The following is a 16,064-nucleotide window of genomic DNA, read 5'->3' on the forward strand; positions in this document are numbered from 1 at the left end:
GGGCTAACACAGAGAAGTCTGGCATGAATAAACACATCCCGACAGAGACCTAAGGAAATAGCACACTGGAACCGAGAAACACACTTTATTTGAGTTAGAAAGAGACAAAGAGGGAGAAGCCAGTAATAGCAAAGTAAGAGACAAATCAGGAGACTGAGAAAATCACATGTGCTTTAGGAAGGGCAGAATAAAGGCACAAAGAGATGCAGAAGATTTGCACAGAAATACAGATGGAAAAACAGAAGAAAGAGAGAGCAGGAACGACAGAGACAAAAAGGAAGGATAAAGAAAACAAAGGAACTTAGAGGCAGAGGAAAGAGTGAATGGAGAAAGCCAAGGAGGGAGAGAATAAAACAAAGGAGAAGAGAAGAGAGGGAGGGAGGCTGGTAAAGAGTTACAGAAAGAAAGGGCGAGCGAGCGAGCTTTCCTTTAAGAAGCTGTGTGAGTGCCGGAGCTGAGCAAGGTAGCTGTTCCAGTGATTGACTGCAGCCTGCTCTCTGATTCAGGCATTCACAGTAACAAGACAAAGTCAGCCCAAAAGGTGATTGGCTGCGATGAAATCCTCCTGGCATTGTGGGGAAGCCTACGGGGCTGGTCTAGCTCTTGGAGCAGAGCGAGGAGGAGGGAGCAGCTAAATACTGGCAGTCTGCAAGAGCTGAGAGTGTGTGTGAGATAGAGAGAGAGTGAGTGCATGTGTGTGCGTGTGTGTGTATATGAGTGCATGTGCGTGTGTGTGTGTGTGTGTGTGTGTATGTGTGTATAATGTACTTACAAGTGTGCACTGTATCATCAGTCAGTGGGCTGCATGAGACTATAGCTAGCATGTGATATAGAGAAGAGGATTGTGCAGCAAATCGAGGAGAAAGAGAGAGAGATTGCCTCTACCTCTCTCTGTTCCAACACCCGTCAAGTGGGACAGTGGGTCCTATTGCCACAGCAGTTATATACCCACCTGACCCACCTTGAGGCTTTTTCGAGATAACAGCGAGACAGGAACGTGGCAGCAGGAGGAGGTGGTTCTAGCTGTTTCTCTTCTCCCTTCTACCCTCTTCAATCGAGAGCCCGTGAGCAAGGCAGAAGAGACGGACAGCCCCAGACACCGCGCCGGTGGCGGCACACTGACCATGTCGAAGCTCCGTGCCGCCTTCATCGGGTTGCTGCTGGCCGGCTTCCTGGAGCTCGGCTCTGGGGGCAGCGCAGAGGAGTACGAGTATTATGGCTGGCAGTCCGACCACCTGCAGGGGGGACGTTTCTACGCCAAGCAGCCGCAGTGCGTGGACATTCCGAGCGACCTGCGCCTCTGCCACAACATCGGCTACCGCAAGATGCGCGTGCCCAACCTGCTGGAGCACGATACCCTGCCTGAAATCAAGCAACAGGCCAGCAGCTGGGTACCCCTGTTGGCCAAGAGGTGCCACCCTGACACCCAGATCTTCCTGTGCTCCCTCTTCGCCCCCATCTGCCTGGACCGGCCCATTTACCCCTGCCACTCGCTATGCCAGGCCGTCCGGGATGGTTGCTCGCCCGTCATGGAGTCCTTCGGCTTCCCCTGGCCAGAGATGCTCAAGTGTGACCACTTCCCACTAGACAACGACCTCTGTGTGTCGCTCCAGTCGCCAGGCAACCAGGCAACGCAGCCGCCAGGTAAGATAGCATTCACGGGGGTTACTGCGGATCAGGAGGACAGGATCAAGATTCCAGGGGCAAGGGGCATTTCATACCCACCTCCTTTTAACCACAAAGGACAGGTCCCTCCCTCATTCCCCTGAAGCAACCTTCAGCAGCGACTTTAGCTTGAAATTGGTGACAGTCACAAGACGGGGTTTAACAGGAGGTTAAGGCGAGAAGCATGGAGTGACAGAGAGAGAGTGGGGAGATAGAGAGAGAGAGTGTGGGGAGATAGAGAGAGAGAGTGGGGAGATAGAGAGAGAGAGTGTGGGGAGATAGAGAGAGAGAGTGGGGAGATAGAGAGAGAGAGTGTGGGGAGATAGAGAGAGAGTGGGGAGATAGAGAGAGAGTGGGGAGATAGAGAGAGAGAGTGGGGAGATAGAGAGAGAGAGTGAGGAGATAGAGAGAGAGTGGAGAGATAGAGAGAGAGCGTGTGGGGAGATAGAGAGAGCGTGTGGGGAGATAGAGAGAGGGAGTGAGGAGATAGAGAGAGAGAGTGGGGAGATAGAGAGAGAGCGTGTGGGGAGATAGAGAGAGAGAGAGAGTGGGGAGATAGAGAGAGAGAGTGAGGAGATAGAGAGAGAGAGTGGGGAGATAGAGAGAGAGCGTGTGGGGAGATAGAGAGAGAGAGAGTGGGGAGATAGAGAGAGAGAGAGTGAGGAGATAGAGAGAGAGAGTGGGGAGATAGAGAGCGTGTGGGGAGATAGAGAGAGAGAGTGGGGAGATAGAGAGAGAGAGAGTGGGAAGATAGAGAGAGAGAGAGTGGGGAGATAGAGAGAGCGTGTGGGGAGATAGAGAGAGAGAGTGAGGAGATAGAGAGAGAGAGTGAGGAGATAGAGAGAGTGGGGAGATAGAGAGAGAGAGAGTGGGGAGATAGAGAGAGAGAGAGTGGGGAGATAGAGAGAGAGTGGGGAGATAGAGAGAGAGAGAGAGTGGGAAGATAGAGAGAGAGCGTGTGGGGAGATAGAGAGAGCGTGTGGGGAGATAGAGAGAGAGAGTGAGGAGATAGAGAGAGAGAGTGAGGAGATAGAGAGAGTGGGGAGATAGAGAGAGAGAGAGTGGGGAGATAGAGAGAGAGAGAGTGGGGAGATAGAGAGAGAGTGGGGAGATAGAGAGAGAGAGAGAGTGGGGAGATAGAGAGAGAGAGAGAGTGAGGAGATAGAGAGAGAGAGTGAGGAGATAGAGAGAGAGTGGGGAGATAGAGAGAGAGCGTGTGGGGAGATAGAGAGAGAGAGAGTGGGGAGATAGAGAGAGAGAGTGGGGAGATAGAGAGAGAGTGTGGGGAGATAGAGAGAGAGTGGGGAGATAGAGAGACAGAGTGGGGAGATAGAGAGAGAGAGAGTGAGGAGATAGAGAGAGAGTGTGGGGAGATAGAGAGAGGGTGGAGAGATAGAGAGAGAGAGAGTGGGGAGATAGAGAGAGAGACTGTGGGGAGATAGAGAGAGAGAGAGTGGGGAGATAGAGAGAGAGAGTGTGGGGAGATAGAGAGAGAGAGAGAGTGGGGAGATAGAGAGAGAGAGTGTGGGGAGATAGAGAGAGAGTGTGTGGGGAGATAGGGAGAGAGAGTGTGGGGAGATAGAGAGAGAGTGTGTGGGGAAATACAGAGAGAGAGAGGGGGAAATAGAGAGAGAGAGTGTGGGGAGATAGAGAGAGAGAGAGTGGGGAGATAGAGAGAGTATGTGTGGGGAGATAGAGAGAGAGAGTGTGGGGAGATAAAGAGAGAGAGTGTGGGGCGATAGAGAGAGAGTGTGGGGAGATAGAGAGAGAGGGGGAAATAGAGAGAGAGTGTGTGGGGAGATAGAGAGAGAGAGTGGGGAGATAGAGAGAGAGTGTGTGGGGAGATAGAGAGAGAGAGGTGGAAATAGAGAGAGAGAGAGTGTGGGGAGATAGAGAGAGAGAGAGTGGGGAGATAGAGAGAGTGTGTGTGGGGAGATAGAGAGAGAGAGAGGTGGAAATAGAGAGAGAGAGAGAGTGGGGAGATAGAGAGAGAGAGTGAGGAGATAGGGAAAGAGTGGGGAGATAGAGAGAGAGAGAGGTGGAAATAGAGAGAGAGAGAGTGTGGGGAGATAGAGAGAGGGAGAGTGGGGAGATAGAGAGAGTGTGTGTGGGGAGATAGAGAGAGAGAGGTGGAAATAGAGAGAGAGAGAGTGGGGAGATAGAGAGAGAGTGGGGAGATAGAGAGAGAGTGTGGGGAGATAGAGAGAGAGAGTGAGGAGATAGGGAAAGAGTGGGGAGATAGAGAGAGAGAGAGGTGGAAATAGAGAGAGAGAGAGTGTGGGGAGATAGAGAGAGAGAGAGTGGGGAGATAGAGAGAGTGTGTGTGGGGAGATAGAGAGAGAGAGAGTGGGGAGATAGAGAGAGAGAGGTGGAAATAGAGAGAGAGAGGTGGAAATAGAGAGAGTGTGTGTGTGGGGAGATAGAGAGAGAGAGTGTGGGGAGATAGAGAGAGAGAGAGTGTGGGGAGATAGAGAGAGAGAGAGTGGGGAGATAGAGAGAGTGGGGAGATAGAGAGAGAGAGTGTGGGGAGATAGAGAGAGAGTGGGGAGATAGAGAGAGAGAGAGTGTGGGGAGATAGAGAGAGAGAGTGGGGAGATAGAGAGGGAGAGTGGGGAGATAGAGAGAGAGAGTGAGAATGGGGAGGCACACAGAGAGAGAGGGGAGACAGCGAGAGAGAGTGTGGGGAGACAGAGAGAAAGAGTGTGGGGAGATAGATAGAGAGAGAAAGAGAGAGAGAATGGGGAGGCAGAGAGAAAGAGAAGGCAGAGAGAGGGAGAGAGAGTGGGGAGATAGAGAGAATGGGGAAGCAGAGAGAGACTGGGGAGATAGAGAAGAGAGAGTTTGGAGGCAGCGAGAGAGAGAGAGTGGGGAGATAGAGAGAGAGAGAGGAGAGACAGAGAGCAAGAGACAGACAGACAGTGGTGAAAAAAGAGAGAGAGTGGGAGACAGAGAAAGAGAGAGGAGAGAGAGAGTGGGGAGACAGAGAGAGAGAGTGGGAAGACAGAGAGAGAGAGAGAGGAGGAGAGAGAGAGAGTGGGGGGACAAAGAGAGAGAGTGGGTCAACAGAGAGAGAGAGATAGAGAGAGAGTAGGGAGCCAGAGAGAGAGAGTGGACTGACAGAGAGAGAGAGTATGGGGAGACAGAAAGCAATGGAGAGAGGGAGAGGGATGGAGAGAAAAAGAGCAGGATTTGGAGAAAGATAAAGGGATGGATACAGAGTAGGATAGAGGGGACAGAGGGAATGAGGGACAGGAGAAACAAAAGATACAGGAGAGAGAAAGAGATATTGAAAAAAAAAGGGAGAGTGAGAAACTGAATGACAGAGGGAGAAAGAGGAACACAGAGAAAAGCAGAAAGAAAGAGAGGAACAGAAAGACAAAAGGACAAAATGGGAAAAATTGAAAGGAAAAGGGAGAATGAGAGAGAAAGACAGAGAAAGAGGGAGAGAAGGGCTAGAAAGGGAAAAGGAAGACTGAGGGTTCAGAGAGAGATGGAGAATAAGAGGAAGAGATGGAAATGGAGAATAAATAAGAAGAACGGAGAGAGAGAGAACAAGTGACAGATAACAAGGGAAGGAGAGAGAGAGAGAGAGAGAGAGAAAGTGCCTGTCTTGATCTCAGGACTTCTCAAAGGTGCAATCCCTCAGTGAACTAGGAGAGAGCAGAGAGATAGGATCAGAGGGGGATTAATAAAGGAAGATAGTCTTAGAAAGAAGTTGATAGAATACAATGGTAATGGGACAGAGATCAGTGGAAAGTGAAACGAACTGATGGAAGGGATATGGAATGAGAGGATGGTCAGAAAGAGGGCTGCAAGCAGTAATGGAAGGAAGTGTACGTGCGGAGGAAGGGTAACTGGAATTGGGCAAAGAGAGATGGAGAGGCTGGCTGAGGGAGAGGGGTGAGCAGGAGAAAATAAAATCCAGGAGTGAAGAGAGACTCAGGTTTTTCAGGGAAAGCCCTTTTCACTATGAGCCATTTCTGTGATGTAATCTGAAAACATGCAGCAATGCTGTAACAAGTTATTTAGGGACTGCTCGTGTCTCTTTAGTCCCTCATTCCCTTTCTTTTTATTATGTACGAATAAGTAATGTGTCAGGAAATGATCCCTTCCATAGAGAACTCTGTCTACTGGGAGCTTTCTGTGCAGCGGGTTGGTTTACTGTAAATCCCGTAATATATGGGAATGCTGTTAGCAGCCAGGTCTCTCTGAGCTCCACTCTCCTCAGTGCAGGCCGGTGGGTAAAGTTGCATTGGGAGATGTCCCCCCCCCTCCATGGGCCACCTCTCAGGAAACCCACCTCACCAGCCCTTGCTCAGTGGCCAACCTCAGGGAGCCGTCGGCAGTAATTTGCTCATTCATTAGGCACCCAGATCGAGGATAGCACGGGATGACCCCAAAACAGGAGGCGGCGGTGCTGAGAAAGCGAAAGGATGGGTTGTGAGGGACGGGGAGTGGAAGGAGGGAGGTGGGGGGCAGGGGTTGGTTGGTGGCTGGTGGGGAAAGGGGAGAATGGGGAAATGGAAGGGGATGGGGGGGGGGGGGGGGAATGAAACAGGGATGGGGGCAGGGTAAGCAAGGGATAACGACAGCGCCCTAGCTGTTGGACTGCACTCCTTGCTGAGAGCTCCTCACTCAATTTAGGATCAAAGGACAGTGCAGCAAAGAAAGATGCATTGTACACATCACTGGGTTAAGAAAGACCCCCTTTTCCCCCGAGACCACCCTAACCCTGTAATGGACGTTGTGCTTCTGGCTCACGTTTGTTGAGGAGAATTTGTGAGAATGACAGAATGATTAGTAGGTTCAGGGAATTGTGTTCCCTGCAATTGATTCAGGCTTGTTTTTGTCTCATGATCCTATAATCGCAATCACAGAACAGCCTGATTGTTACAGGAACTTAAACGGATCGGATTAAAACAAAAAAATCAACTGATGTGCCAGGAAAAACTGCTCAAAACATTCCGCCTTGACAAATAGTCCCCACGGACACGGTGTCTAGTGATTAACCTTTGGATCTGGGGAGGGAATGAATTCTAATTTTCCCAGTTTAACATTTTAATGAAAACCTTTTACAAAGATCCTTGCCAAAAGTGAACTTGTGCACCAGCAGCCGAAATGCTTGCCATGCTGCAAGATTCACAGAATCATTCAGCACAGAATGAGGCCATTCGGTCCATCAGGCTTACACTGGATCTTTTGAATAAGTTGCACTCCTTGATTTCTTGCAAAAGTTAGGTTTCCGGTGAGTGGGAATGATTGGCTGCAAATCCAATCTTAGACAGTGGTGGGGTTAAACAAAGGGCAAAAACAGTCAGAGGTCATTTCCAGGTTCAGTTCCAGAGTCCTGGGGTTTGTGTGTGTGTGTGTGTCTGCGTGTATATGTATAAGAATATGTGGTGTATATCTGTGCACATGTACGTCACCATGTCACTGACTGTGTGTATCTAACTGTGAGGTTGTATGTGCCGGCGTAGAGAATGTGTGTGTGTGTGTGTGTGAGAGAGAGAGACAGCGTCTATGTGCATGCATGGGTGGAGTGTATTACTGAGAGTACATTCAGGTCTGGGTGCTTCTGTATGTGCCTATACACAAGGGTGTTTGTGTATGAGCATGCACGACTGTGTATCCAGGTGTGTATGTTTGACTTCATTTGTATATGTGTGCATATCCATGTGTGTGTATGTATGACTGTATGCGTATTGGCTGGTTTCTTTGGCACTATGTAAAGTGCTATTTTTTATTCATATGCTGGCACTGCCAGAGCTGAAAGTCCCAGGTAACTGCATGAGGTAATCGCGGTGAATAGAGCCAGAGACTGTTCCCCTGTGTAACAGAACCACTCTAATGGACGCAGTCTAAGCCAGGAGCTGTGAAAGAAACAAACATAGCCTGAGTTCAAATCCATAAAATCTATTCTCACCCCTATCCCTCTTCCACTAAACAGAACAGAAATGTTGGTGACCATTTTACCTTCAGGATAAAAGCTGAATGCTGGCAAAACAAATTCCCATAAACATCTCATTCACTGCTTCAGCAAATGAGAACCATGCACAGACACAGCTTTACCATGGACGGGCTCTTTCCATGGACATAAAAGTCTTCAGGTTCTTTTAAAGTGTTCTTGAATTGGCTGAAACCTGTTGTTGCAAAATTGCGAAAGCAAATCATGGTATCATTGGTGGAATGTGGCGTGGATATAATTCAATGTGATTAGAACTGTAACTGCTTTTATTTGAAAAAAATGCAAGAACGTTTGGTTGGGAATGAGCTGACAAACTCCCCATTATAGCAGAAAGCTTGCAATTTTCACGGAGATTTGGAGCTCAGGTTGTAAGTTTGCTCACTCAGTTGGAAGATTTGTTAGCTGAGAGCTTGCTGAGCCCAGAGTTGGTTTCGTGTCACTCAAGGTAAAGTTCCAGAGGGCTGCTCTCTCATTAGAGAGAGAGAGAGACAACTGGTGGTTACCGTGCCTCAGGTGAAGTTGAGAAGGAGAGTACTTCATGGTAACCTCAGCCAGTGCAGGGGATTGAACCCTGTATGTTGTCACTCTGCTTCACAAACCAACCATCCAGCCAAGAGTCACTCTAAATTGACCAGTGCAAAGCAGAGGGATTCTGAGACAATAAGAGAACAAGTTCTCCCAAGTCAGTCATTCACATACTCCAGTTTTATCATGCGCATGCTAAATTTGAATTCCCTACATTAGACTCCTCTATTGCTTCTTCTCCATATGGGTGGCTCAGTGGTTAGCAAAGGCAAAAGTGAGGACTGCAGATGCTGGAAACCAGAGTCTAGGTTAGAGTGGTGCTGGAAAAGCACAGCAGGTCAGGCAGTGTCCGAGAAGCAGGAAAATCAACATTTCAGGAAAAAGCCCTTCAGGGACCCGGGTTCGATTCTGCCCTCGGCTGATTGTCGGTGTAAAGATTGCATGTTTTCTCCACATCTCTGTGGGTTTCCTCCAGGTGCGCCAGTTTCCTCCCACAGTCCAAAAGTGTGCAGGTTTGGGCCATGCTAAATTGTGTTTAGAGATGTGCAGATTAGGTGGATTAGCCATGGGAAATGTTGGGTTATGGGGATGGGGTAGAGGGTGCGTCTGGGTGGGATACTCTTCAGAGGGTTGGTGTGGACTTGATGGGCCAAATAGCCTGCTGTAGAGATTCTACATCTTCATTTAACACAGGGATTAACATGCCTCTTCTAAAGCAGACAATGAGGAAGGTAGCTCATGCATTTTGAGGCTTTATGTGAGAAGTTTGCTGATTGACTGTTTTTACTCCATCCCAGCCCAGCGTTCCGAATTAGCTGCTCCTGCCCATTGCTCAGCTTCAATATCAAACAGCTTCCCACTCCCACTTTGAGAGAAGGCAATTTACCGACTGTGCAGCTGATTGACTGTGAGGTTAAGTTCTCGTGTCAATGCCCACATCGTGGTGTTCACATCCCACAACAACAATGAGCAGGAGGAGGCCATTCAGCCCCTCGAGCCTGGTATATCATTTAACACAATCATGGCTGATCATCCCAGCCTCAACTCCACTTTCCCACCCATTCTCCATATCCCTTTCAGCCTTTATTGTTTAAAAACCTGTCTATCTCCTCCTCAACTTTACTCAATGTTCGACATCCACCATACTCGGGGAATGAATTCCACAGACTTATGACCCGCAGAGAGAAGTCATTCCTCTTTATTTCTGTTTTAAATCTTTCACATCTTCATCTAAACCTATGAGTTCTTGTTCTAGATTGTTCCATATGAGGAATCATCCTCTCTACATCTACTTTGTCAATCCTCTTTAGCATCTTCTACACCTCAATTAGAACTATTCCCATTCTTCTAAATTCTGGAGAGTATCGGTCTAAACTATTCAATCTTTCCTCATAAGACAAACCTTTCATCCCATGAAAGAATAAAAGCATTCACTGCCAAAGGAAGGGTTAACTTACTTTTCTCTTTGCTGCGCATATATCAACTCTGCTGGAGAATGTCTTTCGCTGTATGTTAGTGGCAAGATGTAATAAAAAATTTCTTGCAGCAAAACAGATGTTGGGATCTGTGCAGTGGTGAGGACTTCAGATAGTCTGTCATCAGTAAATGGAAAGCAACACAGGCCTAGGTCAAACCCAAAAAACAATCACCTCTGATCACCCCCATGCATTCCCCCACCTTCACCTTCTTCAAAGATTTTCACTCACCGTTCATTCCCACCTCATCGACATCAAACTATTCCTTCATCACTGTTTCAAAGTACTCACCCTGCCACTACAATACTACCTCTCCTTCACCCCCACCTTACATTCAAGAGCTTGAAAAGGACAGGAAAATAACAAATTAACTATTCACATCTTTACAACTGCGCCCATGACCTCTGTAAACCTGAAAACCATGAACTGCCAATGGCTTCTAATTAAGGTGTAGTCATTGTTGTAACGTGGGATCAGAGGGCCATTAATTTATGTACAGCAAACACACATAAGATGATGACCAGATTGTGGGAAGTCAACAGAGAGGTGATGAGTTCATTGACAGAACACTGATTAGGTAACCCCAAATCAAGCAGCATGAGAGAATGGATGTGAGGGGCTTGGTCAGAAAGGTCATCCAGGCTTCCTGACCTATTTTAGTGGGTAATAGATCCTTCTAGAATTTTCATGACATTAGGGAGAGCATGCTCAGGCTTATGGATGATGCAGTCCTCCCTAAACAGTGCCTCCTACCCAACACACTCCCAGTCAAAAGATTCTCTCATCGAACTCGCCCTCACTCAACACACTCCCGAATCTAACACACCCTCCACTCAAACACTCCCCTATGCAACTCACCTACACCCAAAACACTCCTCCATCCAACTCACCCCCATTCCACACATTCCCCCGTCCAACTCACTCCCACTCAACACACTCCTCAATCTAACTCTTCCCACTAAACACATTCCCCCATCCAATTCAACACCACTTACTACAATTCTCCATCCAACTCACCCCTACTCAACACACTTCTCCCATCCAACTCATCCCCACTCAACACACTCCCCATCCAACTCACCCCTACTCATTACACTCCCCATCCAACTCACCCCCACTCAACACATTCCCCATCCAACTCATCCCCACTCAACACACTCCCCCATCCAACTCACCCCCACTCAACACATTCCCCCATCCAACTCACTCCCACTCAACACACTCCCCCATCCAACTCACCCCCACTCAACACACTCCCCCATCCAACTCATCCCCACTCAACACACTCCCCATCCAACTCACCCCTACTCATTACACTCCCCATCCAACTCACCCCCACTCAACACATTCCCCATCCAACTCATCCCCACTCAACACACTCCCCCATCCAACTCACTCCCACTCAACACACTCCCCCATCCAACTCACCCCCACTCAACACATTCCCCATCCAACTCATCCCCACTCAACACACTCCCCCATCCAACTCACCCCCACTCAACACACTCCCCCATCCAACTCACCCCCACTCAACACATTCCCCCATCCAACTCACTCCCACTCAACACACTCCCCCATCCAACTCACCCCCACTCAACACATTCCCCATCCAACTCATCCCCACTCAACACACTCCCCCATCCAACTCACCCCCACTCAACACACTCCCCCATCCAACTCACCCCCACTCAACACATTCCCCCATCCAACTCACTCCCACTCAACACACTCCCCCATCCAACTCACCCCCACTCAACACACTCCCCCATCCAACTCACCCCCACTCAACACACTCCCCCATCCAACTCACCCCCACTCAACACATTCCCCCATCCAACTCACTCCCACTCAACACACTCCCCCATCCAACTCACCCCCACTCAACACACTCCCCCATCCAACTCACCCCCACTCAACACACTCCCCCATCCAACTCACCCCACTCAACAGACACCTCACACCCTTCACCTACCCGCATCTCGCTTGCCACTCAAATAATCTCTCCCCACACAACTCACTACCCCTGTCTCAATACCCCACATAACTCAACCCCTCACTCAATTCATTGCCCCAATACAACTTATCTCTCTTCCAAAATGACCCATCCAACCCATCCATCTCAACATCCCCAACCTAACTCACCACCCTTTCAGTATCAGCTTTTGCCTAAATTCTGGCCTGATCAAATGTATCACCGCCGTCCACCCTCCCAATCCCTGTCCCTCCTTTGTTCACAGTTACTTGTATTAAGTCCCACTTGACTGAAGAGCCATATGCACAGTTCAATGCCTTGGGGTGTTTGACAATGGGTCCTCCTGACACAGTAGCTGCCTTCCTCTTCCTGCTGCTTTGCTAATTGTGGCAGTTTTTCACATCAGAAAAAAGAATTTGTAATTTTAACAGCCAACAGGTGAACGTGTGTGGAATGGGTTACACATTCTCCTCGTCAACAGGTTGGTTGAAGGTTGAAAGCCTGAGAAGGATATCAAAACAAGGTCCTCAATCATTTCATGACACAGCGCTGATTATGTTCTTGACAAGAATGAAGATTGGACTAGTCGGTTTGGGGGAAGCGATGGCCTAATGGTATTATCATCCAACAACCCCGATAATGTTCGAGGGACCTGGAGATAAATTGTGTCAGGGGAATCAGTGACTAGAGATGGTAGCATTGACAATGCAGCATGCCCTCAGTGCTGCCATACTGGGAGCATGCCGCTCAATGTTACTCTATTGTAATTTATTCGCTTAGCGTCAGCCCAGACACTTAAGTGCCTGTGAATGTAATGTCTGTGGAAAATGTCTGAAAGAAATATACTCAATAACACAATATCCACAACCAGTTTCTTATGTCATGAAGGACAACAAAAGTATTGCTGCCTTGGGTAAAACACCCTACGAAATCACAGCATGAGGCTGTGGTGCTTGAAGGGCTGAATGGCCTATTCCTGCACCTATTGTCTATTGAAGCACAGCACCAAGCGATGACAGTAGCCTAGGGTGGCTGTATGAACCCATGACGTTATGTCTCAGTGAGTGCTACCAACTAAATGACAGGCTGATGTTATCATTATATTGTCACCAGGGCAATCACAGCATCAAATGATGCATCAGTCCATCCTGACTCCTAGTTTAAAACGGTTGGGGGTAGGGGAATACTATGGGAAGAAATTGTCAATTGTCACTTGCTGAATTTTCCCATTTTCTCTGTGGAAGTAGGGATGTCAATCCTCCAGGATTGTTCTAGAAACTCCAGAGAATAAAGATCAGTCTGTAAGACACTGTTACCATCAACATGTGGTAGAAAGGGATGGGGGAGAGAAAAATACAGGCATATCAAAAAATAATTGAATATTTTTTCAATGTATTTGATATGGATCAGTTGTGAGTTTTAAGTCTGCGATAGATATGTTTTGTTAAGCAAATGTATTCAGGGATATGGGCCAAAAACAGAGTATACGGAGTTAGGCCATGATCAGCCATGATTCCATTGAATGGTGAAACAGGCTCAAGGGGCTGAATGGCCTACTCCTGTTTCTATTTCAGCATGTTTGGTTATTTGTTGTTAGAATGATTGAAAGTACCAAGGAAAAGCATTTTATTGAGTGAGGCAGTTGGAAAGGAAGTGAGCACAAATCCAGGAATTATTCCAAATGGAATTGGCAACATTATTAGTGTACTGACTCTACTCACTTACTATCTGCGTATGCCCTTATGCCAAACCAAGATCGGGAAGTTGTCACGATATGCTAACTATAACTCTCTTCGCCACCACCTTAATATCAGTATAGGCTGGCATTCCTTCTCAACGCGTTTAGTCAACATCAGTTTGATCCAATGGTTATCATGTAACTCGGTAAATGCTACTGAATTGATGGTGGCCTGCTCCCTTATTGAGAAGCCTGGGTGAAAGGTCAAGTTTCAAGGTGCAGGACACTAGGTGGTTGAAAGGGGTGAAGGGGGAAGATGAGACAAGTTGAGATGTGCTGGCTTGAGGGAGACCTAGCTTCAAGAAGCAATCCATTTTAAGGTGGGAAGGTCAAGCGAGAGATAGTATTGAGGAGTCCAGTTGGGGTAAGGATGGTCTGTGGAGACTTCACATTGACTCATGGAGGGTGGTTGGAGGATGCATCAAGCTGGAAGTGAACTTTACAAGCAGTCTAGGTGTAGTTACAGTCAGTCATTGTGAGGGCTTCCTAGCAAGCTGGATGTTTTGCTCTGAGCACGCCCCAAAAAATGATTGATGAAGTGTTTTCTGGAAGTGATAGATTCATTCTCTTGGGCAGGCACGAGGGGAAAAGTTGATCGTTTTGAGCAGCAATTCAGCGTTCTCTCACGGGCCCCATGATTCATATGTGGCCTCTCAGGGTATAACAGCAACAACACACTCAAACATAAGTTGTGAGAGCAAGAGTAGGCCAGACAATGAGGCTGATTTACCTCAGCTCCATCTTCCCATGCTCTCCCCATATCCCTCAAATCCCTTCATATCCAAGAAAGTATTAATCTCTAACTAGAATACAAACACTGCCTGAGACTCCACAGCTCTCCGCTAACGATTCACCAGCCACTGAGCGATGAAGGATTCCTCTCAGCCCGAAATGATTTTGCCCCTTATTCTGAGACTGTGTCCCTATCTATTGAATTCCCCAGCCGAAGGTATACATTGTCCCAGCATCTACCTGTCAATCTGCTCAAGAATTTGACATGTTTTCATGCAAATGAGAAAGAAAAACCAGCAAAACTTACAAAAGGCACATGCGGGTCCAACATGTCCGGTATTCCTCAATGTGGAACTCTAGTATGACCAGTCTGTTTATTTCCAAGAGGGAATTATCTTTATTGGTTCTGAATTCTGAAGCATCAGTCGTCTGTCTATTCAATCTCTTCAATACCTTTCAGCAAGAAATTAGTCTGGTAAACCTTTGCTGCAGTCTGTCTGAGGGAAGTACACTCTTTCTCAGGGATGTGTGTCTTAACTCACACCAGGTTCCATTTCACTCTTACCCCTGTGCCTGCTTACTTTGGCTCTGAGTCGAGAAATGCCTTCATTTTAAAATTCCCATCTTTGTTCTAAAACCTTCCATGGCTTCGTCCCTCGCTATCTCAGAAATCTACTCCACACACACAACCCTCTCATCGAGCCTTTGGGTTTTATGGCATGGCATGTGGCCACTCAGCCCATCATATCCATGCTGGTCATCAAACACCTTCCTAAACTAGTCCCATTCCCCAGCGTTTGGTTTGATTTATTATTGTCACCTGTACCTATGGACAGTGAAAAGTTTTGTTTTGGGTGCAGTACAAGCAGATCGTACCGTACAAAGGTCATCGGGTGATTGAACAGAGCGAGGAATGGCTGCAGAGAAGCTGCACAAAAAGCAAGATCAACCTTAGATTTGAAGCTTGAGGGGTCCATTCAGAAGTCTAAAAACAGCGAGGAAGGAGCTGTCCTTAAACCTGTTGGCATGCGTGTTTCAGGTCGGTAAAGCATGGAGCTGGAAAAAGCACAGCAGGTCAGGCAGCATCTGAGGAACAAATGAATTGATGTTTCAGGCATGACCCTTCTTCAGAACTGGTTTATGCTTCTGTACCTCCTGTCTGACGAAAGAAATTGGAAGAATTTCTAACTGGGGTGTGGGGGGGTGTTCTTTGATGATGTTTGTTGCCTTTCTGAGGCAGAGACAAGTGTAGACGGTTGGAAGGTTGGCAGCGTAATGGTCTGGACTGCAATCACAACTCTCTGTAGTTTCTCTCTTCCTCCTGGGCAGAGGTCACATGACACTAGGTTATAGTCCAACTGGTTTATTTGAAATCAGAAGCTTTTGGAGCGCTGCTCCTTCGTCAAGTCCTCCTCCTCCTTCAAAGGAGTGAGGCTCCGAAAGCTTGTGATTTTGAATAAACCCGTTAGATTATAACCTGATGGCATGTGACTTCTGACATTGTCCGCCCCAGTCCAACACTGGCACCTCCTCAGCTTACGGTCCTGGGCAGAGCAGCACTTGGCCTGTCACCTCGTTTGATCTGGCATTTCAAGAAGGCAAATAAATACTTTTTGAACGCGTGATGGTTCCCACCGCTACCATCCTGAATTTCAGATATCCACTACCTTCTGGGTGAAAAAATTCTTCCCTAAATCCCCTCGAAATCTCATGCCCCTTACCTTAACCCTGGTTAGTGATCCCTCTAGTGCAGGGAAAAGTTCCTTCCTCTCTGCCCAATTTATTCCCCTCCAACATTGTACACTTCAATCAGCTTCCCCACTCTGCTCCAAAGAAACACCCTCAACCTATCAAAGTCTCTCTTCAAAGGTATATCACTCCAGCCCAGGCCAGACTCTGGCAAATCTCCTCTGCACCCACTCAATTGCTCAAATTCTGGCCTCCTGTCCATTCTGAATTATTAGTTTGCTGACAGCGTGGAAACAGGCCCTT

At 47.8% G+C, this 16,064-nt stretch overlaps 1 protein-coding gene across 1 annotated transcript in view; it reads left to right on the plus strand.

The window, feature by feature from the left end:
* Positions 1-481: 481 nt before the first annotated feature.
* Positions 482-16,064, plus strand: part of sfrp5 (secreted frizzled-related protein 5) — an 84,905-nt gene continuing 69,322 nt past the window's right edge. The window contains exon 1 of the mRNA XM_072557154.1: positions 482-1,644. Within this exon, the coding sequence (XP_072413255.1) occupies positions 1,125-1,644 (520 nt within the window). The 5' untranslated portion in view covers positions 482-1,124. The remainder of the gene's footprint in view (positions 1,645-16,064) is intronic.

This window comes from Chiloscyllium punctatum, chromosome 38 (genome assembly GCF_047496795.1).
Source record: "Chiloscyllium punctatum isolate Juve2018m chromosome 38, sChiPun1.3, whole genome shotgun sequence".
Lineage (NCBI taxonomy): Eukaryota > Metazoa > Chordata > Chondrichthyes > Orectolobiformes > Hemiscylliidae > Chiloscyllium > Chiloscyllium punctatum.